The sequence below is a fragment of the Desmodus rotundus genome, chromosome 2 (genome assembly GCF_022682495.2).
Source record: "Desmodus rotundus isolate HL8 chromosome 2, HLdesRot8A.1, whole genome shotgun sequence".
In the NCBI taxonomy this organism is placed as follows: Eukaryota; Metazoa; Chordata; class Mammalia; order Chiroptera; family Phyllostomidae; genus Desmodus; species Desmodus rotundus.
In genome coordinates this window covers 208,894,223-208,919,399 of record NC_071388.1, presented here as the reverse complement: position 1 = coordinate 208,919,399, position 25,177 = coordinate 208,894,223, and the positions used below count along the sequence as shown (strand labels likewise).

The 25,177-nt window shown below is 56.5% G+C and overlaps 2 protein-coding genes across 11 annotated transcripts in view; one reads left to right on the top strand and one right to left on the bottom strand.

Moving 5' to 3' along the window:
- The window catches only part of PASK (PAS domain containing serine/threonine kinase), a 29,095-nt gene extending 21,859 nt beyond the window's left edge, over positions 1-7,236 (bottom strand). For 4 of the 9 annotated variants that reach the window (XM_045198114.2, XM_053919329.1, XM_053919328.1 and 1 more), the window contains exon 1: positions 6,146-7,236. The gene's annotated coding sequence lies outside the window, so the exon portion shown is untranslated. Of the gene's footprint in view, positions 1-2,138; positions 2,171-2,692; positions 2,882-6,145 lie in introns of those variants that run through there. The other 5 variants (XM_053919325.1, XM_053919326.1, XM_045198120.3 and 2 more) reach the window with 5 other exon arrangements.
- An 11-nt stretch (positions 7,237-7,247) lies between these two features.
- PPP1R7 (protein phosphatase 1 regulatory subunit 7) lies at positions 7,248-23,793 on the top strand. 2 transcript variants are annotated; one of them, XM_045198121.2, is made up of 10 exons: positions 7,248-7,533; positions 10,583-10,711; positions 14,017-14,069; positions 14,746-14,811; positions 15,363-15,493; positions 15,772-15,934; positions 17,350-17,466; positions 18,182-18,340; positions 21,216-21,302; positions 22,856-23,793. In XM_045198121.2, exons 1-10 carry the CDS (start codon positions 7,482-7,484, stop codon positions 23,030-23,032), a joined length of 1,134 nt encoding a protein of 377 aa, XP_045054056.1. In that variant the 5' UTR covers positions 7,248-7,481; the 3' UTR covers positions 23,033-23,793. The 2 variants fall into 2 exon arrangements, with proteins under 2 accessions (XP_045054056.1, XP_024419773.1); XM_024564005.4 differs by having other exon boundaries at positions 7,294-7,533; positions 18,236-18,340.
- The last annotated feature ends 1,384 nt before the right edge of the window (positions 23,794-25,177 follow it).

Sequence of the window (25,177 nt, the reverse complement as noted above, 5' to 3'; positions counted from 1 at the left end):
CAGGAAGGGGCAGGAAAGAAGGAGAGAGAGAGAGAGAGAGACCAGGTGGAAGAGGGCTGTGGGTCCAGGTCACACGGACTGGAAATGCTCTCAGGTCGAGAGCAGTGTTACTGAGGCCACAGGTCAGGGGTCTGAGCAGCTGCAGCACCACCCCACAGCTTCCAAAGCACAGCACTCGAGGCCAAGGCCGAGGTCAGGGGATGGGCCTGCACCGGACGTTTGTGTTTTTACCTTTTTATTTCTAGGCACTTGTAGATCTTCATGCAGATATAACAAAAACACAGAAAAACCCCATGTACCCTACCCTGGGTTTCCCGGATGGTGACACCATAACCGCAGGACAGACCAGCCTGGGCCGGGGCCTGACTGAATGAGGAGCCCCAAGGCCAGGGCAGTGAGCCCCCAGAGCCTGCATCCCATCTTCTAGACCACCTTCTGGGGATGACGAGCCCCAGAGTTCCCCGCCAAGTTCCCAGACTTGCCCAGGCCTCTGCCCCCATCAGCCCTCCCACCCCAGCACATGCAGGGGCACACGCAGGCCAAGGACAGGCTGAGGCATGGCCTCTGCAGGAAGATGAGGTGTCCGCGGGCAGGCAGACCCCACACGGGACGGTCCTGGGCTGCTGGGAAGGGAAGGGGCCAGCCCTCCCCACGCCGACACGGTACAGCACAGGACTCTAAGGGAGCCCCCCACCAGCTCCAGCCTGGCTTCAGGGTCACTGCCACAAGTCATCAGGACAGGAGGGCAGTGTCTTTCATGGCCAATCTGTGAGCCCGATTCGTAATTTTGCACCCGGCAACAGCAACATGGGGTAAAATCACACCCCTGTGACTTATCGCACACAAAGTTCGTTCCAGATGATTTGGGGAACAAAAGAAAAAAGTTTTAGAGAAATTCAGACAAAGATTTCAGCAGACCGGATGAGCAGCCTTGCCATCTCAGAACCAGATCTCACTAAGAACACTGTCTCTGGCATCTCTGCACCACCTGACAGTAGCAGAAACTTCCAGAAGGCACAAACCACACGCAAGCACCGAAACAGGCCCACAAGGGGAGTGAGTTGTCCGAAAGAGCCTGGAGAGCAACCCTGAGGCCCCCAAAAGAAGCCAGTGACCCTTAACGAGGGCCAGGGCGGCCCTGACTCAGCAGCACCCCCTGACCCTGGCAAAAGCCACCCTCTCCGAAGCAACTCATCCTACACGTAGGCCTGCAGTTTTCCAAAGATTAGGAGCAGCCAAATACGTTCTCTTCCCATTCAGGGACAAGAAGGCCAGCCTCAGTGACCGTGTGCAGAAGTACAGTTACACACACAGCCTGCTCGGTAGCAGAAAGGCCTGTGTGTGCTTAAAAATATGAAATACGAAGTCACAAAGGAGAGCAGGAAAGAGTTTCTCAAGTGGCTAGCTAGACTTTAGAAAGACAGAAGCTTTTTGGAAATGAAATTTTAAAAGTTTTAGTATTAGAAAAAGTATTTGTAATTCACGCTCTCCCACAAAGAAAACTCTAGAACCAGAGGCTTCACTGGTTAATTCTATCAAACACTCACGGAGGAAGCAGCACCAACACTACACAAGCTCTTCCAGAAACGAAAAAGGAGGGAACACGCCCGATCCAGTCTTTGAAACCAGACAAAGGCGTTGCTGGAAAAGAAAACTGCAGACCAGTAACTCTCGTGAACACGGACTTGAAAGGCTTCAGCAAAATGCTGGCAAACCCTTCAAGCGACATGTAAAAAGCAGAGCATGCCACAGGAATGAAAGGCCAGTTTAGGGTTTGAAAATCAATCCAAGGTAACCCACCACACAAGGAGGCTGAAGAAGAAATTCACATTATCACATCAATTGGTCAGAACAAGTGGGGAGGGGAGGCCTCTTCCAGTCGCGCCCTCATGGGGGTCTGAGGCAGTGCACAAAGGCGAGAAAAAGAAATAAAAGGAACATACTGAGAAGGAGGGTGTAAAGCTGTCTCAGGTCACACAAGACACCGTCATTTACACGGGAAGTCTGAGGGACGCTGGGATTAATACACCAATCTTTTTAAAAGGAGGTGGAAGGAAAAGGTAGGCACAGAAACTGCAAAGAAGCCCATGAGAAAATGTCCATCCCCCCAGTCATCAGGGAAACACCATTAAACCCACCGTGAGCTGTCACTGCCCGGCCACTGGGGTGCCTAGAATGGAAAAGGACAGAAAAGGAGAAAAATGAAAACAGGAAGCGTTGGTGGGGATGTGGAACAGCCACATGCCCACTGGCCATGGGTGGGTGTATGTGCACAGGCACCCACGCTGGGCAGCCGCTGCTGGGTGCCTGGGGACCCAGGGCCCACACACACATGTCCACAGACCTCCGCACAAACGTGCAGGGCCCAGAGCAGGGAACAACCCAATGGCCTCGTCAAAAGACAGATAAGCAAACGGAGTCCATCCACATGCGGAGTCTTGCCGGGCAGTGACGGTGAATGAGCTGGTGACACCAACAGTGGCCCGTGTGGAGAACCGTGAGCCGACAGCCAGCCAGGCCCCTCTGATGTCACACTCTGGAAAGGACGACCCTCATTCCCAGGGACAGGAAGCCACATGGTGGTCCTCCAGGGCAGCAGTGGGAGGCCACTGGGGACAGCTGAGAAAGAGCAGAGGAAACTCTCAGGGTGACCCTGGTTGTGCCTGCACACGGTGCGCATCTCGAAGCTCACCGAACCAGCTGGGTGCATTGTAGTGTCTGCAAACTTTATCTCGACGGAGTTAATTTTCAGTGTCAGCAATGGGTAACGCAGGCCCGTGGTTAGAGTTGAAAAGAAACTCCGTGCCTTGGGAAATACATTTGAATAAAGAGCCTGGAATGCACACAGAAACAAGAACATAAAAACACGAGCGAGGAGCTGAGACACAGGCTGAGCTAACCTAACACCTGTTGGGGAAAGAAACGTCTGGAGCGGCAAAAGTGAACAAGCTCAACAACAAATAAACCTACAGGCCCGGGCCCCCGGGGGGCGCTCAGGCCACCAGACGTGAGCACCGACTCCGACGCCACAGGCATTGTGCCACCGTGTTGGCGTGACGGCAGGAATGACCACACAGATCACAGGACAGCATGGAGCCGACCACAGGCCGTGCACATATGAACGCGGGCATCAGGACTGAGAGGCCGTTCGTGTCCACTGAGGCAACACGGACCTTTGACCCGTGTGCAGGTGCTGGGACAACTCACCGCCCAGGCGGGAAGCAATGAGACAGCTGTCAACACCTCATGTAAAACACCAATACCCAGGGCCAGGCTTAATTTGTAAAAATCAAACAATAAATTTTAGAAGAAAACTAGACTTCCTACAAGTCTTTGGGTTGAAAAAGTTTCCTTAAACAAGACACAAAAAGCTCTAGCTATAAAATAAGATTGATAAATCTCACATTGAAGTTGAGAATATCTATTCACAAAAAATTCCATAAAGAAAATGAACTAAGCCACAACTTTGGAGAAGGCATTTGTGACATATATTACCAACAGAACATTAATATCCAGGATACTTTAAAAGGTCCATAATTTAAAATTTAAAAGACAAAGAGCCTGACAGAAAAATGAACCAGAGACAGTAGCAAGAATTCCACAGAAGAGGAAGCGCTGGTGGCCAATAGCCCCACGACAATGGGCTTAACTTTGTGAGCAAAACCGTGATGATCTCATACCTACTAAATCAGCAAAAATTACACATTCTGATAATACCAAATGCTGATAAAGATGTGGCTCAATGGGTACAATTTAAGTCAAATACTCTCCTACTCTGACAGTATATCCCTCTTGTGTATTTACTTCCCGTAGAAATCTTTACACAGGGGCAGCAAGTCACACCAGAATGTTCAGGGCAGCATGGTTCACAACGGCACAACAAACCAACCAACCACCCCCCCCTAAACATTCATCAGCAAGAAAACAGATTGAAAATGCAGGTATATTCATGTTATAAATTATAGAGGGAAGACAAATGTTACATATACAACAAGGATAAATCTTAGCCATTTAATAAGTGTGGGGGGGGATCAAGTTACAAAAGACTATCAACAGCAGGACTCCCCCCAATCTAAATACGTCATTTAGGGACACGCAGTATATGTCACACCCAAACCTCGGGCAGAGGCTTCCTCCAAAGGCCCAGCAGCAAGCTGACCTGGTGAGGACACGATGGCTCCGGGTCCCCCGGTTCCAAGTGGGAGTGGTGGGTTTTAGTGGTTCACGTCACTATTACATCCACAAGTAACACTGCACTTATCCCTTTGTACGAATCAGCTAGTATGTGCCGAAAATTCACGGATGTTTTATACACACACAAAATATCCAGCATGGGACCCTGAAAAGCAACAGCTGAATGAACAGGAAGCTACAAAGAAAAATAATAATAAAACCATCAGAATGTGTTGCTTTCCTTCAAGTGGCAATATTTCCACGTCACAGGTTTGTATTTCCTTCTTCTCTGCGTGTGTACACTTTCCTACTCCCGACCAGCCCACAGACAAAAGCACACAAGACTTGATTACAACTCGAGTATATTGTAAATCTTACAAAAACTTACTTTGTAAAAAAAAAAAAAGCACTAAAACTCTCCAGAATACATTGTAATTGTTATAAAACTTTACTTTGTAGGAGCGACAAGAACCAGGAGATGGGGAAGGAAATATGAAGGGAGGGTAGGGGAAAGAAATTTTGTCTTTCCTGAAAAGAGGTAAATAATCCTAAATTGATAAACCAAGAGGTGGGGTGCAAGAAAGACACATCCTTTTCCCTGTGTGCTTCCTGCACTGCCTGTGTTCCCCGGTTGGGGGGGGGGGCAGCTCAGCACAGTGCGTCCATCCCTGGGAACCCCAGGGACCAGACACAGCCTCCCAGCACCTCTGGTCTCTGAGCACAGAGTCTGACCTCACACCGCCTTCAAGCACTTCCTTTTCTCAGGTTTAGTTCTGAGTCAAACAGCAACCAGAAATGTGTGCAAGTCCAGGCCTAGGTTTTTTGTTGTTGCTGTTTTAAAACAATGCCAGTTGGGGGTTTGGGGAAGGATATGGGGGGGCCAAGTGAAGGGGGATTATCATGGGACCCTGAACCGAGAGAGGACTTCACGGTGCCTTGGAGTAATCCTGCGCCTGCTGCCAGTTTTGATTCCAGAAGGCAGGAGGGACCCTGCTCAGTCAGACCAAAGAGAAGCCAGAAGAGGTTTACAGGGAGCTTCTGGGACAGTACTCCTTCCTCTGACGGTGACCTTCCAGAAGTCACGTCATCCCGCCACCAGAACGCAAGCAGGAAAGCAAATAGCTCCAGCTGCTGCTCCAGCTGCTGTGCGACCAAACACACAGCCAGCCTCGGGTGGAAGCCAGCAACCTGCGGGCAGCACAGGACAGAATGGCAAGAATGCCGCTTTGAGCCCCCAGTGAGCCCACCCTAAAACCTGCCTTCCTCTGGACTTCGGGTTTGGAGCCAAGGACTTTACCGCCATCAGGGCCCTGTCGAGACTGTGTCTGTTTCTTGCGACAAGGCACCCTGAACAACCCCAGGGTAGTGGCTGTTGTCACAGAGTGAAGGCGAAGGCTTCCTCAAGCCCTGCCCCCCCAAGGGCTGCAGAGGCAGGATGAAGACGCCCTCCAGGCAGCGCCACCCCAAGGCAGAGACACCCACTGCCCTTAGGGAGGAGCAGCCTGCCCAACTCCCAGGGCCCCCTCCGCCTGCCCGAGCAGCCTGGATTTTATCCCTCAGACTGACTCTCTTGAGCTCTCCGCTGGAGAGCAGCAAGACCAGATGCGCATTTTATACAGATCACTTCAGGGACAAGCAAGGGTGGAGGGAGATGCAGAGAGGAAGGTTACAGTAATCCAGGCAAGAAATTATGAGGTCCTAAATTAAAGCGATGGCAGAAAGATGGCCGGGGAACCGATAGAGAAAACGCGACCCAGAACTGCCATCGGTTCACAGGGCGATGAGGTGAGAGAATGAAAGGCACCAGGACCACATCCGAAGTTTGAGCTCACCCATTGCCATTCTCTGGGAAAGAAAAACGGGTGAAGACAAAAGGCAGGAGGAAGCAGGGTGTGCATGGGACATCCAAGTGAAGATGCCGGGAAGCTGTGGGCTGCACCCACAGCTCTCGCATTCGTCCACAAAAATTTACCGAAAGCTCCAAGTGCCGGGCACCGTCCGCAGCTGATCAAGACACGGTCTCCGTTCCGGAGCTCAGGTCCTCGGAGGACAGGCGATAACAATGGATAAAGCGCACACAGTTAGCTCCAGGGTAGCACGGACGCCTAACGGGCCGAGCCGACGAGACAAGAGGACCAGGGAGGCCCGGCTGGGCCCCGGGGCGCGGCTCAGGGAAAAAGGCCGCAGGGCGGCCGGCCACCTCCGTGCCAGAGACACACAGAAGCGAGCCAGCAGCGCCGAGGACAAGACCTCGGGCTGGCTCGTCCAAGGGCCGCGCTGGGCCGGGAGACGGGATCCCGCAGAGCCCTAGCCGCCTCCCCGGAGCGCAGGCATCTCACCTGGGGCTGACGACGGATTCCCGGCCAAGCTGGCTATACCGGGCCGCGCGGAAACCGATCTTGGTCTCGACCCTCCCAGCCAATCGCAGAGCAGTTCATGGTGATTGACAGCCCCCCTGGGCCAACCGCTGGTGCCTGTGGGCGAGATTCAGCCAGTTTGAGTGGCGAAGCCCGCGCTGACGGTTGCTAAGGACGCACGGGACTCCTACGGCGCTTCCGAGGAGCCAAAAGAAATAGGGCCTCCTACAGCCCGGTCCAGCAGACTCCGGTTCCTCTGGTCTCGGGATCGAGAAGGGTGAGCACTGCGGAGCTGTCCCTCGGCCGCCCCGACCTGGAGGTGGGGGCTATAGCGTCGGCCCCCTCACGGACCCAGAGCGCCCGTGGGGCCGAGGACCTACGAAGGTTGCTGCGCCCGCCGTGGACTTGATCGGCGTCCGGGGTCCGGAGTGGCTCTCCTGGCACCTGCGGCGAAGCCGGCCCCCGTCCCCGGCTCGAGCGAAGGCGCCCGAGCTGAGCCTGCCCTGTGCTGAGCGTTAACTGGAGGCGGCCCCTTCACACAGATAAATCCGCGCGGCGACGCCGGACAAAGTCGACCCATTTTGCAGACGCGGCCTGTGAGGCCCGAAGGCCCGCATATTGCAGCCCCACGCAGTAACCCGCTACGAACCAGCTCATCTACCAGTTTTTTCTCTCTGTGGCTGCGTGTCTGCACCATGCCACTCCCTGCCTTCTCCACTCCTCGCCTCCTGACGCCTCCAGGGGTTCTTAAATTACCTGCCCGGGGGAGGTGAGGCGAGCGGCCTCAGGGATGAACTACAACTCCCATGAGGCGCTGGGGCCTGCAAGCGCTTCGAGGTTCAGCCTCCCCTGCGCTGGGATTCCATTGGCTTGGCAAGCTCTAGGTTGGGGGTTCTGATTGGCTGAGGGACCTGAGGCGACAGATTCCGGAAAGGGGAAAAAGCAGCGGACATGGCGGCGGAGCGCGGCGCGGGTCAGCAACTGTCGCAGGAGATGATGGAGGGTGAGCAGCCCCGCGGGGCGGCGGTGAAAGGGTCCGGCGGAGGGGGAGCGGCGGCCCGCAGCGGCCTTCCCGGAGAGAAACGGGGGCTTCCGGCTCTGGTCGTGGCCCAGGCCCAGCCGCGCGGCCCCTGACAGCTGCCGGCCGGTTCGGAGGGGCGGGGGCGGCCGGGAGGGCGCGGTACCCCTGGGGGCGCGGACCGGGAGGAGAGCGGCGCCCGTGGGTGGGGGCTGAAGGCGCGGTGTTAGCGCAGCCCCGGCGTCCACCTGCTGCTTGGAGCCTCGCCCTGACCCCTCCGATCGTGGGTCGTTCCCCGTGCACTTGTCTAGTGGGAGGCTCGTAGGGGAGCGTGGCCGCCGCGGAGAAGAATCCTCTCGAAAGCGAACGGACTGTGGGGAAAGGTGACAAGTCGTCGAGGGCTTGGTAGACACCACCGAGACCAGTTTGCAAAGTTATCACAGTTATGCAAAGACTGGATTCGGCTCTTCCACTTTGTTGAGAAAGATGGTGAGCTTATCTGTGCATGTAGCTGTGTGCACACATGCTCTCCCCCAGTTGGAGAGCCAGCTCTTCACGAATGCGCCTGAGCTGGTTTCCTGGAGAAGACGGTGCTCGCGTGTCAGTGCTGGGGAAGAAGGGAGCAGGGGCGGAGGCGGGAAGGAAGAGCCCGCAGGTCAGGGAGTGATGGCTGCCTGACCAGAGCCAGCTCCAGGTTGACCCTTAAAGCTTCCGCTAGGTTGGAGATAGAGTCGGGGAAAGATCAAAGGTCATTTCTGGCAAAGGAAACCACCTAGTCAAAGTCAAAGGGTGTGGACGTGGCCTGTTTAGAGGAGAGTCTGACCAAGGATGACAGTCATTTTGGTTGAGAGTGGCAAGTACCAGGGAAGCTGGCAAGAGAAGGTTGTGTAAGGGACATTCGTGAACCTCGTGGATTTGGGGGCCTGGGATCTTTGTAAGCGAGGAAGTGCCTCTTCCTATCCCCTTTCCCTCCTCCACCCCTTGCCCAGCCGTGTCCATGTCTGGGCAAAGGACGAGTACGAGACCCAAGCATTTTTCTCTCCTGCTCCTACTTCTCCAATTCATCAACAAGCTCCTGACCCTTCTACTTGCTTAAAATCTCCAAATTTTCAAATCTCTTCCATTCCCACTGCCAATACATTCAGCCAGTCCATTGTCCCCAGTGCCCCAGAGTCAATTTATGTGCTGATCCTCTGTCCCATGCTCCAGACCCTCTGCAGTCCTCTGGATGAGTCCCAGGTGTCACTTGGGCTGCCCTTCCTTAACGAAGCCCCTCCTGCCCAGGCCTGAGCTGAACCAGACCATGGCCCAGTTGAACTTGCTCTCCCTTAGCCTTGACCTCACAGCGCAGGTTTGCCTCGCTCTCAGAAAGTGGAACGAGCCTAAGAAACTTTTCAAAGCTAAAACAGCATAAAGCAAAGAAGCAGTTATCTTAGGGCACATCTCGCTAATGGATGCACAAAATCAGGATGAAGCGTAGACACTCACAGACACAATTCAGAGCTCTGGCGGCTCCGTGCTGAGATGCTGGGCGTGGTCTCTGGAGAAGGCGCCTGGTGCCACCACACTGACCAGGGTTCGTGCTGCCTCTGTTGGGGCTCATGCAAAACAGTGATGCTGGTTTTTGCTTTTCACATTTTTTTCGTGAAACAGAAAATCCTTTTTGGAGTTTTTTCATTCATGTAAACAGGTACTAATGTAGTTCCTTCTTAAAAATGACGTAGCATAAAATGAACTTTCGGGAAGCAGGGGATACTTGCAATTAATTTATTATGCGTCTACTGCTTTTACTTACTGAAAGCTAACTGCTTTTGTGCCTTTTCTAATTTAATTCTGAGCAACTCTAAGATAGAGTGAGTATGTTAGGTCCCTTCTGCAGATTTGGAGGCTGAGGCTTGGGAAATGAAGTTACTTGCCGAGCTGGGCCTCTGGGAGCAAGACGCAGACCCAGGAGGGGTCATCGGCATTCCAGAAGGTTTTGGAATCAAAGATGATATTTAGATTTTAGAATCAAATCAGATTCTCTGGCAATGGAGAATAGACAGGGTCAGCACACGCCACAAAGAGGCCAGTCGGGAGGCCTGGCGGGAGCCCCTGGCAGTTGCCGTGGCAGGGGGGAGGAGCCCAGCTGGAGAGTGGGAGGTAGATTTCATAAGGACACATTTCGTCCAGCAGTCCTTTCGTGGACAAAGGAAAGGCACAGTGGGAGACACAAAGAGGCAACAGCCCTCCCTCACCTTGGGGGGTAAGCTAGGACCAGGAGTGAGGTGCCTTTCGGTGGGGTTGGTGACCGCAAGTCAGGTGTTGGTGCCTCAGGGCTTCCAGACAGACTCCTGAAAGAGGTCAAGAAAAAAGTTAGGGGAAAGGAACATTATTTGACAATTTCTCCAATGAGCTTTTACCAGTCTGCCACATTTAATCATTGACTTATTTATTAATTCAAAAACTATCTATTTACCAGCCCCTCAAAGCTTTGCGCTGGCTGGCATCACTGTGTCCTGAGGGTTAGCATCCGTGACCTTCACGTAGGTCTGTGAGCACTGCTGGCTGTCTTCTCCTTTCCTGTTAGAGCTCCCGCCCACAGTCTGATTTGAGTTAGTCTTGATTTCTTTCAGAATGTGGGCCTGTGAACTGGGCTGGTTTTCCTGGCCAAATGGATAGTGGAGCGTGGATGAAGGTACGTGGTGGAAGGGGCACAGTGGTCCCCTCGACGCGGCTCTGCAGGCTTCACTACATGGTAGCCTTAGTATGTGTAATCCCAACATCCCAGGGCTCGCAGAGCCCCTGGCGACTTTTCATGAGCTCCTCGAGGGCAGGAATCATGTGACACTCCCCTTCATACACGTGTGGCCTCCCTACCCCACCCTCTCCTGGTGCTCTCGCCACTGGGCGAATGGCGCCTGGGACATGGAGACGCGCAGATGGTCGTTGAGCCAGATTCAGCGCCTCTGCTGAATGAAGTCTTGCCGACTTGCAGCTGGGTGAGGTCTGCTGTCTGTCGTGGGTGGGGATGCTCACGGTCTGTGTGGTTCAGTTGACAGGCGGGGCGAGTCTGAAGAATCGGGCGACGAAGAAGGGAAGAAGCAGAGCGGCGGTATAGTGGCAGACCTCAGCGAGCACAGCCTGAAGGATGGACAGGAGCGGGGGGAAGAAGACTCAGAAGGTACCAGGCCCCGTTAAGAACCGTGGTCACTAAAGGGTGGGAGCGGTCAGCGTTGCCGGTGATCTGTGCCCCCTTCCCAAGGTGGTGGTGTGTGTCGTCCTGGAGGGACCACTGTGCTGGGCGCAGCCACAGAGGCCCTCGGTGGGCTGGGAGCAAGGTGCAGCCTCCGTGCCCCCTCGCCAGCTGACTCGGTGAGGGCGCCTGCAGGCAGAGTGCAGTGTGTGTGACTGCACTGGAGGCAAATGCAGATAATGGCGTTGGGGCTGGTGTGTCATCTGGGACAGAACCAGAACACTGTTCATTAACCGTGTGTTCAAAAAGCGAGATCTGCCGTAAGCGTCACGGCCAAGCACTTGCTCTGCTGTCCCACCGTGGCGATGCGAGCTGCTTTCCAAGCAGCACGTTTCACACCCTAGAGAAGGCACTTCCGAGTTCTTCGCCATTTTCATCGCCCGGGGATGGACCTCTTAATTACCTGGGTGTCAGGAAAATCATTTCATGTGGAAAATGTCCCAGTGGCCTCCTGTTGTTTCAGTGGATGACAAGGACAGCAAAGCGAGCTGGAGATTAAGAGAAATAAGCCCTCAGCCCGTGGTGGTGGCCTTTGCCCGTGATCTCAGCCTGTTTTTTTGTTGCTCAGAAGATCGATTTACTTTGAAAAGAGTGAGAGTAGAAACCTATCGACAGACAGAAAGATGTCCAAGATACATTATGAAGTGAAGAGCAAATTTCCAAACAGTATGCATGTTGAGATCCTGTTTTAATTTAGAGAATAATATGCAGACTCACCTACTTAGGAGGGAAAACCCATCAAACTGCTGGTGAAGGTGTCTCTGAACAGCAAGCTGGTGAGGGTCTGGTGCCTCCTGCATTTCCAGATTTAGATACAACATACGGATGTTTGAGGCAGTAATCATACATTACCCTTTTAATAATAAAAACAACAAATTTATTTTTTAAGATGTTAGTTATTCCTTTTTAGACAGGGGAAGGAGAAAGAGGGAGAGAAACATTAATGTGTGGTTGCCTCTCATGTGTCCCCCACTGGACTGTTGACCTGACCCGCAACCCAGGCCTGTGCCCTGACTGGGAATCAAACTGGTGACCCTTTGGTTCGCAGGCCAGTGCTCAGTCCACTGAGCCACACCAGCCAGGGCCAAAAACAACAAATTTAGGAAACAACACTGTGCTCTCTGTTCCAGCGAAGGTGGCTGGTAACTATGGCAACCTAACTTTAAGGCAAAGGAGAGCACTGCGACAGCAGCAGTCACCTTCCCAGAACTGCAGAGTTGTGCTCTGGAAGGGGCGTGGGTGGCGTAACTGCCAGGAGTGACGGGTGGGACTCCCAGTGTTGCCTGACGTAGGCCCGGGACACTGAGCAGGTGGGAGTGCCACCTGTCTTCACGCAAGAGTTCCTGCTGCTTGGGTGGGGCTGGAGAGTGGGCAGAGCCCTGTCCTGGGCTTCCTCCCCTGGCTGTGGGCACAGGCTCGCTCCGACCCACCCAAGGGCGCATGGAACAGCTGCGCGGGACAGCTCCAAAGTGGGACAGCTGCGCCGGAACCCCGTTGTCCGAACCAGCACCCTCCCCTCCAGGACGCTTGCTGAGTAGAAGTTCTCTGGGAATACTTAAGGCCTTAGAGAAACCAGGACTCACACCTGCCTGTATTTAAGTCTTAAGTTCGAATAAAGTCATTCAAACGTATCAGTTGTTCCCTTTCATTCATTTTCCCTAAGATATCAAAAAATGTGATCACTGTCTAATTCACTCAGGAAGGTGTCCCAGGCTAGTAACTTTGTTTCAAAGGCTAAACTGACCTTTTGGGGCCTGTTCTATGCTGGACAGATTACAGACAACCCCTCTGAGCCCTGTGACCACCCATCCCAAGGAGCCCGGGACAGCCTCAGTTTCCACCTGCTGGCCCAGCATGATTACCTGTGGTGCCCCTGTCACTAAAGTGTCCTGGTTTGGACACTGAATGGCCAGGGTGCCCAGCCTTCATTGCATAGCCCGTGTCACTGCAGCTTCCTGGGTCCTGATGTTGAACTCAGGCTGTTGGAGGAGGGCAGGTGACTTGGGTATACCTCTTGGTTTTGCTCAGCTTCTTTTATCTAATTCTTAGGTTGGTGATATCCCATAAAGTTATGGATAAACCGTAAATGCCATTTTTTTAATCTAGCAGCTGTTGATTGTTATGGAAAAGGTTCAATGAAAAGACTAGGAAGTGGATTCAGCTACCCGGGCAGCGCTTCCTGATTAAGCAGGCCCTACATCAGGGGTGCCCCTCTGAGCCCTCCAGTCCAGGGGCCAGGCTGACCGGCATGCGGGCTGCTAGCCCGCTGCTCTGCAGAAGCAAACGCAGTCTTGTTGTGAGACAGGCAGCCCAGCTTCTTCCTCCAAAAATGTCTGGGACCAAAGCTTCTTTCGGGAGACGCCATCCAGCCCCAACATATGGCCTTTGGACCCAAATTCAAGCAGAAGTCACTCAATGGGAGGAGAGGTCTTAAGACAGTTGGTGACATCAGGGAATCACTGTTGCTCGTTTTAACAGTTTAACCCTCTTAAACATACATGCTTCAGTAGGCTCAGATGGGATGAAGGGAGGGGGCTGCCTACCTGGGGCTGTGGGCTCTGCAGCAAGAGTAGCTCCTGCCGCCTTCTCAGGTGTTGGGCACCCCAGGAGTCTCAGGCCAGGCCTGCTGGGTGGAGGTGCTCCGCCAGAATCGGCCCCCGGCCTCCCAGGCAAGAAGTGCAGCTAAATTATTCAGCAGGGCTGAGCCTGTCTGCTGAGCCGTGCTTCATTCTGTTCTGCTCTTTGCAGAGACAGTTATTTGTAGATGCTGGGCCTCTTTCCAAAGCAGTAAAAGACATCCTCAGACATCTGATTTGCCCACCGTGGTCCACCATCAAACGGCCTGATTTATTGCCACAAACTGGGGGTGCAGGCTGCTGCCAGTTACGCAGCTCTGGGTGTCAGCGGAAGTGGTTGGCTGGTGGCCTCTCCCCTTCTTTTTGCCATCATGTCCTCTCTCAGGATGCTTGGCAGTGCAGATGGAAATTTGGAGACCTTTGCTGGTAGCTGAATGCAGGGAACTCAGAATGCCAGGAAGGCCGCCCCTGCTTGCGCGGGGTGTTGATTAGCCCCCCGTGGCACCCAGACCCTCCAGGTGCTGCCTGTGGTGGGCCCCACGCTCTGAGCCAGGCAGCCTGCATGCCAGCTCGCCCTGCCCCCAGGCCGGGCTGCTGCCTCCTGCATACGGGGGCTCAGAAAGGGCTCTTCTTCCCCTTTCTCTCTCACTCTTCCAGGCCAAGAGCTGCCTGTGGACATGGAAACCATTCAACTGGACAGAGATGCTGAGGTAATGCCACCTGCTCCGCCCAGCCTCAAGGGCCGTGGTGACAGACCACGCTGACCACAGGGTGTCTTTTGTGAAGGTGCCAGTTAGTGAGTGATCCCTGAGAAGAGGTCGTCTCAGTCTCCCTTAGTCGGGTCAGATTCCTTGGGTTCTTACTGTTTTTAGTAACAGTGATCGAAATCCCCTATCTGTTTAACCATTGTGGCAAATGAGATGCCTTTGACTCATAAACTACACAGGTCCAGTGACCACATTGTAAATGTGGGGCCCACATGTCCCCATCCAAAAGGCAGTCACAACACGGCCTGCGGCTCCCGCCGGGCGGGGCAGAGCACCCGATGCGTAATCCCCCGGGGGCCGCCAACAGGGCCATGGGCGGTGCATCTCATGGTGTTTTCATGCTCAGGGGAGCTGGCGGCAAGAGGAAGGGCCCGCCTGCTGCCCGTTTGGAGGGCTGGTTCTACACAGAATGACAGTGAGTCATGACCAAACCCACGAGCGGCTCGGAGGTCACCTCACATCACTGTCTCCTGTCTCTGCAGGCTCCCGTGTGCTGCTGGCTCGCTAGTTCTCCCGCACCTGCACCTCCACCCCCAGCAGGCCTGCCCTATAGCTCCTGTTCAGGGAAGCAGGGCCTGGGCACATCCCCGCAGCTAAGCCTAACTTCCTTCTGTTTCAGGATGTTGACCTGAATCACTACCGCATCGGGAAAATTGAAGGCTTCGAGGTGCTGAAGAAGGTGAAGGTGAGAGGCGGTCTGTCCTTCCCCACGAGGTGACTGACAGTCCAGAACCGCCCACCCCCCCGCCCCCACCACTGCAAGCTGTAGACTCAGGCTACGTGCATGCTGGAGACTCGATTCTGAGTCCGTTGTAGCCCCGCAGAAGGTGCTGGCTGCCATCGGGTGGCTATGGCGTGAACGTGGCAGGTTTGCAGAGCAGGGCCCAGGTTCAGGGCCTGCCGGCAGCTACGCACGCGCCAACCTGGGCAGTCCTGACCTGCCCTCGGTTCAGTTTGTTTTTCAAAACCAAGCCCAAGGCTTCGCTCTGCCAGGAAACAGCACACGGCCCAAACTGACCGAGGCCTCCCTTCCCGAGTAGGTCTGCTCTGTGCCGGCCTGCCTGCAGACTCCTGTGGGTGTCTGCCATTGCCCCGGTCGACCCTTTCTGGAAAACATCAGGAGAATGAAAACCACATCCTCCCCCCTCAAGCTTCCCTGCACCCCACAACACAGCTGGCTCTTCCCGTGACCATCCCCCTCGTTGCACATGTCTAGTGTCCTTTTCCCACCCCCAGACGCTCTGTCTCCGTCAAAACCTAATCAAGTGCATCGAGAACCTGGAGGAGCTGCAGAGTCTTCGAGAGCTGGACCTCTACGACAACCAGATCAGGAAGATCGAGAATCTGGACACGCTGACAGAGCTGGAGTGAGTCCCGAGACCCAGGGACAGCCGAGGAGCTGTCCAAGTCCCCGGAACCAACCTGTGCCCTGGCGCAGTCCCGGAGAGGCCACCTCTGCCCCTGGGTCCTGCCCGCACCAGGCTCCAGAGGTGGCGGCAGCCTACCCAGTCCCGACCTGCGAGTTAGCCGTGGGCGGGGGCTACTGGCTGGTCCCTGCCCTCAGGGTGGTCCTGGGAGCCGGTGGGGCCCTGCGCAGTCCTGTGCATCTTGTGCTCATCAAAAATACATGTTTTACTCGTTCCAGGATTCTAGATATTTCTTTTAATCTCCTGAGAAACATTGAAGGGGTTGACAAGCTGACACAACTGAAAAAACTCTTCTTGGTCAACAACAAAATCAGTAAAATTGAGAATCTGAGCAGCTTACGTCAGCTGCAGATGCTGGAGCTGGGCTCCAACCGCATCCGGGTAGGTGCGGGCGCGGCCTGGGCGCGGGGTATGCACGTTCCATGTGGTGTGGGGGTGGCTTTTTATTTTTTTCCCAGAAACAGGGAAGTTATTTTTTAAGAAAAAACGCTAACCAGGGTCAGTGTCAACAAGAGCGAGTGCTCCGACAGAGCGCCCTGGCCTGTCCACAGGCAGGCTCCCCTGGCCCCAAACCATTGCGGTGATGCTCGCTCTGAGGTGAGCTGATCAGCCCCAAACCAAGCGCTGCTTTACTACGTGCTGACGGCTGTGTCTCTGGCAAGCCTGCCTGACGTGGGTGTGTCCTGAGCAGGAGGCTGGCAGCCACCTGACCTCTGCCAGGGCCGCAGGAAGCTTCGGGCAGCTCAGACCCTGCCGTCCCCGGAGAGTGCGGCGCAGCGGACACAAGCACCTGTCGGGAAGCAGACAGCGTCCTTGTCCAGCGGACTCCCATCCACTGGGAAGAGTGCAGGGAGGAGCTCTGGGAGCGGTCCTAGAAAGACAGGCATTGGCCGGGGCGGGGCAGCCAGCAAAGAGGAGGGAGGCTCTGCAGGGCAGAGATGAGGCCACCTGCCAGCCAGAGGCCATAGTCTCAGTGACTGGCCTCCATGTGGCTTTGGGAGTTTTCAGTGGACAGTGGTCAGTCTAGCTTGGCCCCTGAGAGCTGGGCAGGTCACAGACCACAGAGGTGGTTCTGGCTGGGGCCTCTGCTGGCACCATTAGCGTTGGTGTGGCTGCAGACAGCAAAGCCGCACACTGAAAGCTAGAGAGCAGCCAGCTGTCGGTATTTTATCGAGTATCTCTGAGGCATGTTCTGGGAGAAGCGTGGCTCATCACAGGTTACTGCAGGCGTAGCAGTCACGGGCGCCCCCTCGATTATCCATCCTCCCAGACACGCCCCCGCCCTGTCTTTCTGTGCTGGGTGAGATGTGTCGTGTCGGTGGGAACTCTTGGGAACTTGCTCTAGGAGAGCGGCGGGCACAGAGGCAGGAGGGAGACTGAGTCAGCGCGTGCCCATTAAACACAGCAGGGTGCAGGCCGGAGCAGGGCGCAAGGACAGAGAGGCACCTGACCCTGCATGAGCTGCTCTTTCCTGGGGGGAATGGAGGCTCTTGGGAATGCACTGTGATAAACCCCAAAGAGACTGACAGGGTGACGCTGGCTCAGAGCTAAGACCCGGGGGGACTTGACAGACCTGGTCCAGGGGCCCCATCCCCAAAGCCCCCGGAGGTCAGGAGTGAGCCAAGACAGGAGCCTGCGCCTGTCCTCAGTGGTGCTCATTCCGAGTCTTTGAGTAAGTTTCCAGAGGGTGACAGTGACTCGCCCGACACCCCAGGGCCAAGTCCAGAGCATGCCGCCCCTCCCCTGTGTGAGCAGGGTGGCCCAGCGTGCCATCTGATGCTCTTTCTTCTCCACAGGCCATTGAAAACATCGACACGTTAACCAGTTTGGAGAGTTTGTTTTTGGGGAAAAACAAGATCACTAAGCTTCAGAACCTGGACGCACTCTCCAACCTGAGAGTCCTCAGTATGCAGGTACCGTCCGGCTTTGCGTGCCCCACGCCCACCCCCACCCCCACAGCAGGGCCTGCATGGCCTCTGGCCAGGCTAGCCCTACTTCTCAGCTGCACTGCTCTCTCCCACTGGGGCCGTGGCCAGCCGGACTCCTCTCACGGGCAGTGAGAGCACTATCTTTCATGTGTGCGCACGGTCCTGCCCCTGCCTACATCAGACTGACCATCCAGCCTTTTCCTGATAAGAGTCCCAGCTGGAGTATAGGCAGAGGCGCATCCTTAGAAGGATGGGTCAGTTTCCAAACACTCCTAATGCTTTGTGATTCCTTCTACGTCTGCTGCCTGCGGAGTGCCAACCCCGCCTTCGGGAACCAGGCAACACCAGAATGTCACTAGGCTCACGTGACCTTTTTTATTGGAAGCCAGGGAGTGGAACTAGACCCTGGAGGTGGGAGGTGGTGGGTATTCCTTCACTTTGAGGCAAATGTGTCCTGAAAGAAATGAGCATCTATTGTAAAGTGTTTGGTTCTGGTACTTGAATTACTAAGTTAACTGAGGTCAACCCTCCCCAAGTACATCTAAAACTGCTAAGTTCTTCTGCGTAAAAGCCTCAGCCCCTCGTGCGCGAACTGTAGCCCAGGACAGCAGGCTGGAAACGCTGGCCTTTTTCTCTCTGCGGAAGCCTCGTTCTGGCCCCTTTTGAGTGGAATGCCAACGAGGGAACCCTTTCCCAAAAGCTGTTTCCCCTTCTGCCTCCACCCGATGTGACGGCTGTCGGCTCTCCCTCCCAGAGCAACCGGCTGACCAAGATCGAGGGCCTGCAGAGCCTGGTGAACCTGCAGGAGCTGTACCTCAGCCACAACGGCATCGAGGTCATCGAGGGCCTGGAGAACAACGTAAGACGCCCGCTTGTCTGTCTGGGCGGGTGGGCACAGCCCCGAGTGCAGGCAGATGGCCGCGCCACGCTCAGTCTCAGGGCCGGTCTCCAGCAGACATGCCTCCGGGGGTCTCTCGTGTCCTCCAGCCCTGCAGACAGAGTGGCCCCTCCGCCCTTGGAAAGGCAGGAAAGTACCCTGAATGGGTACCAAGCTGACGCCTTCCCCACAGCCAGTGTCACCTCAGCACAGGCACCTAGGGGCCCTCGCTGGGGCAGTGCTCCCTGCACGGCCACCAGCAGTGTGCAGGCATTTGCAGGGGTTTTAAAACCCCTCCCGGCTCGTGTGCACCCCTGCACCCCACGCATTGCAGAGGCCACAGGGACAAGCGGCTCCCCCAGTCTTGGAGCTCCTGCACGTCCCCACCTCCTTCTGCTTCTCACCACCCTGCTGGGGATGGGCCTGTCCACGCTCCCCCTCCACCGTCAGGACTGCTCCTGCTCAGCCCAGGGCGGCTGTGGCTGCCGGAGTGTACAGGGCAGCCACGCTGGAGCCTGTCTGCCCCCCAGTGGCCCTTGCCCTCCTGGGCTGCCTGCAGGCAACGGCTTTCCCCAGGGCGGCATTCCAGCCAGTGACGCGCTTTCCTTACTCCATCCTCCCGGGCTGCCCTCTGCTCTGTTCCGTTGTCGGCGTGACCTGACTGGTCGCGGCTGCTGCAGCCCCACCTCAGTCAGGAAGGGCTCCTCTGGCCTTTGCCACAGCCCCTGATGTCACGTCACTGACATCTACACAAGATCTGGGAAAGCTGGGTTTGCCGGTGGTGTAGGCCCTCCCTCTGTCCAGGAGGCACAGTCCTGAGGGGGCCATGGGCAGAGGCCATGGGCAGAAGGCCCGGGCAGAGCAGCCCACGCCCATGGGAAGTGGCCGGTCCCACCCCCAGCGCTGTCCCCCCTCTTCCCCTGTGCTGAGACTCCAGGCCTTGGAAACAGAACAGAAACACACAGCTGTGGCTCTGACAGTCATTAAGGCCACACCTCCGTCCTGATCACAGGACTGCCCTCCGGCCTCGTCAATTGGAGGCCAGACACCAGCCTGTACTGACAGTGACCCCTCACCTGCCTGGCCTCCATTTCCATGAGGGGAAGTAAGGCAGTCAGGGACCTTCTTCCCAAATGGTGAATCTGTGTCCTACCCGCACCTCATGCTCCCCTGCCCCGTACACCAGGTCTCCCCTGGTGGAGGTTGGGGCCTCTGGTGCCTGCTCTCCCCACCTCCCTTTGTACTGAGGGTAAATGAGCTTTCAAAACATTGTCCAGCTCCCCATAAAAGGGGCTAAGGACCCAACCAAGTTCCTGTGCTCCGTCAGAGTTTCAGGGCAGCCCTGGCATCCCGGGCCCCTCCCTGCTGCTGAACCCCTGCGCCCAAACTGGAGGTCAGATCTGTCAGGTGTCTGCCTGTGCTGAGGCCCACCCAGTGCAGGCAGCGGGCTGGAGGGCCCTGCCATGGGGACAGGGCCTGGCCTGCCCTACGCCCAAGGGCTGCCCACAGGCCATGCTCAAGCCCCCATTGGCTGTGACACCCCCTGAACGCTGCAGGCACACGTCAGGCTAAGGACTCGAGTGAAGCCAATATGGGCGCTGAGCTCACGCAGACACCGCCCTGCACACTGTTCCTGGAGAGGCCTGGGCTGGGGTGGGCGGGACACACGGAGCAGTGGGGCCGGGCCCACCAAGTGTCAGACACTAGGGCCGGAGCCCTTCTGAGTTGGTGGAATTGCTGGCTGCTTGCTTGGGTTGGGGGGACAGGGCAGGGATTTTAATTGTGACACCTTCAGCTCTCCCTTAAACCCCAGTGCAGTGAAGGCAGAGGCACAGGAGCGTGCAGCCCAGGGCTGTGGGGCGACTCCTGGGTGGCTGCCCTGGTTTTGGGGGTCTGCGCTGATTTGTTGGGTTAGACTTCAACTGGGCCTGCTTTTTTTACCGCATTTTTGGACTATAAGACGCACTGGACCATAAGACGCACCTAGGTTTTAGAGGAGGAAAATAGGGGGAAAAAACCCACTCCACCGCTGCCCCCACCCTCAGTGAGCCAGGTAAGCTACATTCGGACTATAAGATGTACCTCCATTTCCCCCCAAATTTGGGGGCAGTGTGTCTTATAGTTCAAAAAATACAGTATTTATTTTTAGAGCAAGGGAGAGGGAGAAAAGGAGGGCAACATCGATGTGTGAGAGATACATCGACCAGTTGCCTTTTGCACACAGCCAGCTGGGGACCTGGCCCACAACCCAAGCATATGCCCTGACTGGGGATTGAACCAGTGACCCTCGGTTCACAGGTGGGCACTTAATCCCCTGAGCCACGCCAGCCAGGGCAGCAGGGCCAGCGTTAGGCACCACAGTGCTTCACTGGACCTTGCAGCTGGTGTGTCCCTGACAGTGTGTGCTGGGCTCCAGCCCCCCTCCACCCCCACCCTCTCGCATTGGCTGTAGGTTCTAGGCCCACCAGCTCCTCCTCCTGGCTGCCTCCCCACCACCCCCGCCTATGTCTGTACAAGGTCCAATCCTGGACCAGCCCAGGCACCTCATCGGTAAATGGAAACAGAAACACGATTCTGAGTCTTAGTGTCATGTGTGTCCTGGGGGGTCACTGCAGGAGAGCCACTGTAACACCAGGACTGCTGTGGCCAGGCCTCTGTGAGCCCAGGGACTGGGTCCGACAGGCCCGTTTGAAATCCCAGTGACGGGCACAGGGGCTGCAAGCCAGGGTCCCTGCCACACGGCCCTGCTCTGTGCGGGCGATGCGGGTGTGGGCCCGCAGTTCCGAGCCGAGCACATGGCCACTCGATGACCATTGACCTGAGGTGACGCGGAACAAACTCTATTTCCTCATTTCAGAACAAACTCACAATGTTGGACATTGCGTCAAACAGAATCAAAAAGATTGAGAATATCAGCCATCTAACAGAGCTGCAAGAATTCTGGGTAAGTTGAGAACCACTGGGGTGGGTGAGTGAAGTGGCGGGGGCTCCGGCCCTGTGCCTGGTACAGGTGTTGGGGCGGACTGGGTGGTGGGGTGCCTGCTGAGGCGGGTGTGCAGGGAGGGTGGAGGTCTGTGGGGGAGGTGCCATCAGGACCTTGTTAAAAACACGCATCTCTGGCCCCGCTGTAGCCCACGGGCAGACCAACCCCAACTGGCATCCTGTGAGCCCCAGGGTGACGGTGGTGCACGTGGCCAAGAGCCCAGGTCTGTGTGCAGGTAGACCTGAGGGTGGGCACGTGACCAGCAGGCCACAGCGCAGGAAACGGGTGCGTGTCCTCAGGTATCTGGTGGCTGCAGGTGCGCCTTAGGCAGTCAGTCAGAAGAGAGGCGGGTGTCAGAGGTCTGGAGACCCTTCCACGGGCCATGCACTGATGGCCGAGTTGTCCTTAGCATCAGGGTCACCCATCAACCCTGAGCCTGTGGCCCTGGGAGGTGCTGCCCGCACCCCGCCCTGTGGCACAGTGAGCGAGCGCTGTCCTCGCTGCGCCGGTTCTGATCTGAGACATGTGCTGAGTCTAAGGGACGGCTCTGCCTCATCTGGCCGGGCTGTGGGCCTTGCTGGCGTCCTGTCCGAGTGTCCTGAGAACACAGGTGTCCACGGTGAAAATGTCCCCTGACCCTTATTAATGGCACTGGGCCTTGGGTCATGTCTGACATGGACCAGAGCGTACCAGGGAGGCCAGAGACGGACAGCGAGGTGGTACAGGTGGGCTGGGCCAGATGGGCAGCCAGTGTGAGCCCCAGGCCCCAAGCAGCCACCCTGAGGGTGGGTCACACTGGAAGGATGTGGCTTGGGAGGGACCAGGGAACCACACAGAGAAACCAACCACCAGAGACAGGACCTGTGCCATGGCAGGGGTGGGGCGGTCACCAAGGTCATGTTTCTGAGGGCCCCTCTGTGTGCCCGGCCAAGGGACAGCGCATGGGACATGGGAGCCACCTGAGTACCCTGGCTCCCCGGGAGGCAGGCAGGTGGGCAACAGCTGGAGACGGAACAGCCCCTGGCCCCGTGACCCAGAAACTCAGTCTCTCGGACCACCAGACAGTCCGCCAGCACGGGCAGAGCCTCCTGTGCAGCGTGCAGGCGGCTGCCCCGTCTGATTCGTGGTCACAACAGCCCGGAGGCCGGCGGTGCACACAGCTGAGGACGCAGGCCGCTGTGGGTGGTGTCCTTACCTTAGAGAGGCCCGTGCAGAGCCACCACTGGACCACGAAGTCCCAGAGGAGGGGTGACAGACGCTTGTGAATACATAAAGCATTTCCTGCCATTAACGCTGAAACAGCGAGATGCAGCCTTTGGCTCCCTGATTAGCAAAGACTTTTGTGGATGGCGCAGGTGGCCAGTCTGACATGCTGGGCACACCCAGAGCGGGGAGCACAGGGCTGCTCTGTGGTGAGGAGGCTTTTCTAACGTGCACCCGTGTGTACCTGTGTGTGCCCATGTGTCATATGTCGTGTGTACATGTGGTCTGGGTGCATGTGTGTGTCCTCCCAGATGAACGACAATCTCCTTGAGAGCTGGAGCGACCTGGACGAGCTGAAGGGAGCCAAGAGCCTGGAGACGGTGTACCTGGAGCGGAACCCGCTGCAGAAGGACCCACAGTATCGGCGGAAGGTGATGCTGGCGCTGCCCAGCGTGCGGCAGATCGACGCCACCTTCGTCAGGTTCTGACCCCCCGCGCCCTCGCCTGCTCCCTCTCTCCGAAAGAACTTCCCGGCTATGGTTTTCAGTCCACCCGATGCTACTGAAATCATCACTATACCAACGGTCACAACCCAATGGCAATAAAAAGGCACTGAGTGATCCCTGCCGTGTGTACCGCCGCTCACCACTGAGAGGCGCTGCTGTTACCGGCACCACTCGGGTCCGTTGCTCTGTGTCTGAGGAGGGAGGTGGCCCAGGCCCTGTGGGCTGCAGGGAGCCCCTTCAGGGGCCATCCCAGCAGCCTGGAGCCTGTCAGCCCACAGCTTTCTAGTCTTAGACCCGTCGATGCCAGTATTTGCAGATGACGCATATTAAAAAGCAAAGCAGCGGTGGGGCGGAGGGCTCAGCCCTCCATGCCAGGACCCTGAGCTCGGGGCGCAGGCCCTGCCCCCTGCCGCTCCCCGCGGCCCCCTGAGGTCGCATTGCCACTGGCAGAAGGTGAACCCACCTGAGGCTCCTCAAAGACTTTCTGCAAAGAGTGGACCTCTGACCACCTGTAACACTGCCTCCCGCTCATTGTGTTGGCTCTTGTTTTATAAAATTTGCCTCGATGGCCCCGGGGGTCTTACTTCAGTCTACATGGACCTTGTCATCCTCTGCCATCCTCGGGGGTCCGTCTGCTCCCCACACTGCAGTGCCGCCCTGTCCAGTGTGGGAGCCACGTGCTGCCCACCATGGCCGGTTCCATTCACATTTAACTTTGTGAAAATAAAGTGGAATTAAACATGCAGTTTCTCGGTTGCACTCGGCACATCCCAAGTGCTCAGTAGCAGTGTATGGCAAGGGCAGCCCATCTGACCGTCCCGGGGTGCCCTCCCAGCCGACACTGCCCCGGACCCTGTGACACAGCTGTGTGCGGGCCGCCAGGGCGACTCCGGGCTGCGGCCGAGGGCCGGGGAGCCGGAGGCATGGCTGTGGTAGCCCTAGGTTGAAGGTCATTCACAAGCCCTGACTTCAACCTTTGCCAAAATAAACTGTGCGACCAGACAGTGGGTGCCTGCTGAGAAGCGGGTGCCAGGAAGGGAAGGAAGGGGTGGGCGGGGCCTGGCCCCGGGATGCCGACTCGGCACTCTGCCCTCGGCCAAACCCCGTTTATGTCTGTCCAGGGTCCAGAGAGATGTTTTTAGGTGCGAGGACTTGAGTGCCTTTGCTGGAAAAGTCGTTCAGAGGAGAAGAAGAGAATCCACGGCAAGGACTGCGACGGGGAAACGTGCTGAAGCAGCGGCAGGAAGCACGGCGCCAGCAACCCTTGCTGCCTGTGCGCGCTCCGTGTGTGCGTGCTCCGTGACGGGCCACGGCACCTGTGACCAGACAGAGCCGGGGCCGAAACAAGGTCCTGGTGTGTTCAGCCTGGGACCTGAGAAGTGACGGTGAAGGCTGTTCCCCTTGGTGTAGAAAAGGGAGCGATGACATTTGGGAGAAGAGAGAAGTTTGAAGCAACCACCAACAGCACAGAAATTAGTTATGAAACACCCAGGAAAAACCCAAAACCTCCCAGCAGAGAGACAGGGGAGGCTAACGGCCCCGGGGACAGAAAGCGGCGGCCGTCAGTCTGTGCACCTTCGCGGAGATGAAGACACAGGCAGAGCCTCGAACGGGCCACCGACTGACACCCAGCGTCCATGCGCTCTCCTCCACAGGCGTGTAGCAGTCCCAGAGGGCCGGAGGGAAGTGACGCATGCCAGGTCCGGCCCAGGCCTGGCCCGGCTCCCTCCGGCCATTTGAGAAACTCCTTTCACTTTCAAATGTGTGTGGAAGACGAAAGATCCACACTGAACCCTGAAACTTGGAAAAAGTTCAGTCAGCTCTGAAAAAACATCAGGCAAGGTGATCGGTGATCTGCTGATTCTGGCAGCTGCAGGCCCCCGAAAGGGCCGTGCACCAGCAGAGCGGGCCGGGGCCAGAGGAGGGGCCTGGCTGGCCGCCCTGCAGGCCCAGCAGCACGGAAAGCCTCAGTGTGAAACGCAGACCAGAGAGTCCGTAGGAAAATTGTGGGAAAGCCTATTTGTGAGCCCAGAGTGCAGAAGAGCTTCCCAAAACCCAGAAGCACAGCCATGAAACAAGGTTTTGTGGGTTTCTGACGTAAAAGAGAAAATTCCCATAGAAGGGAGA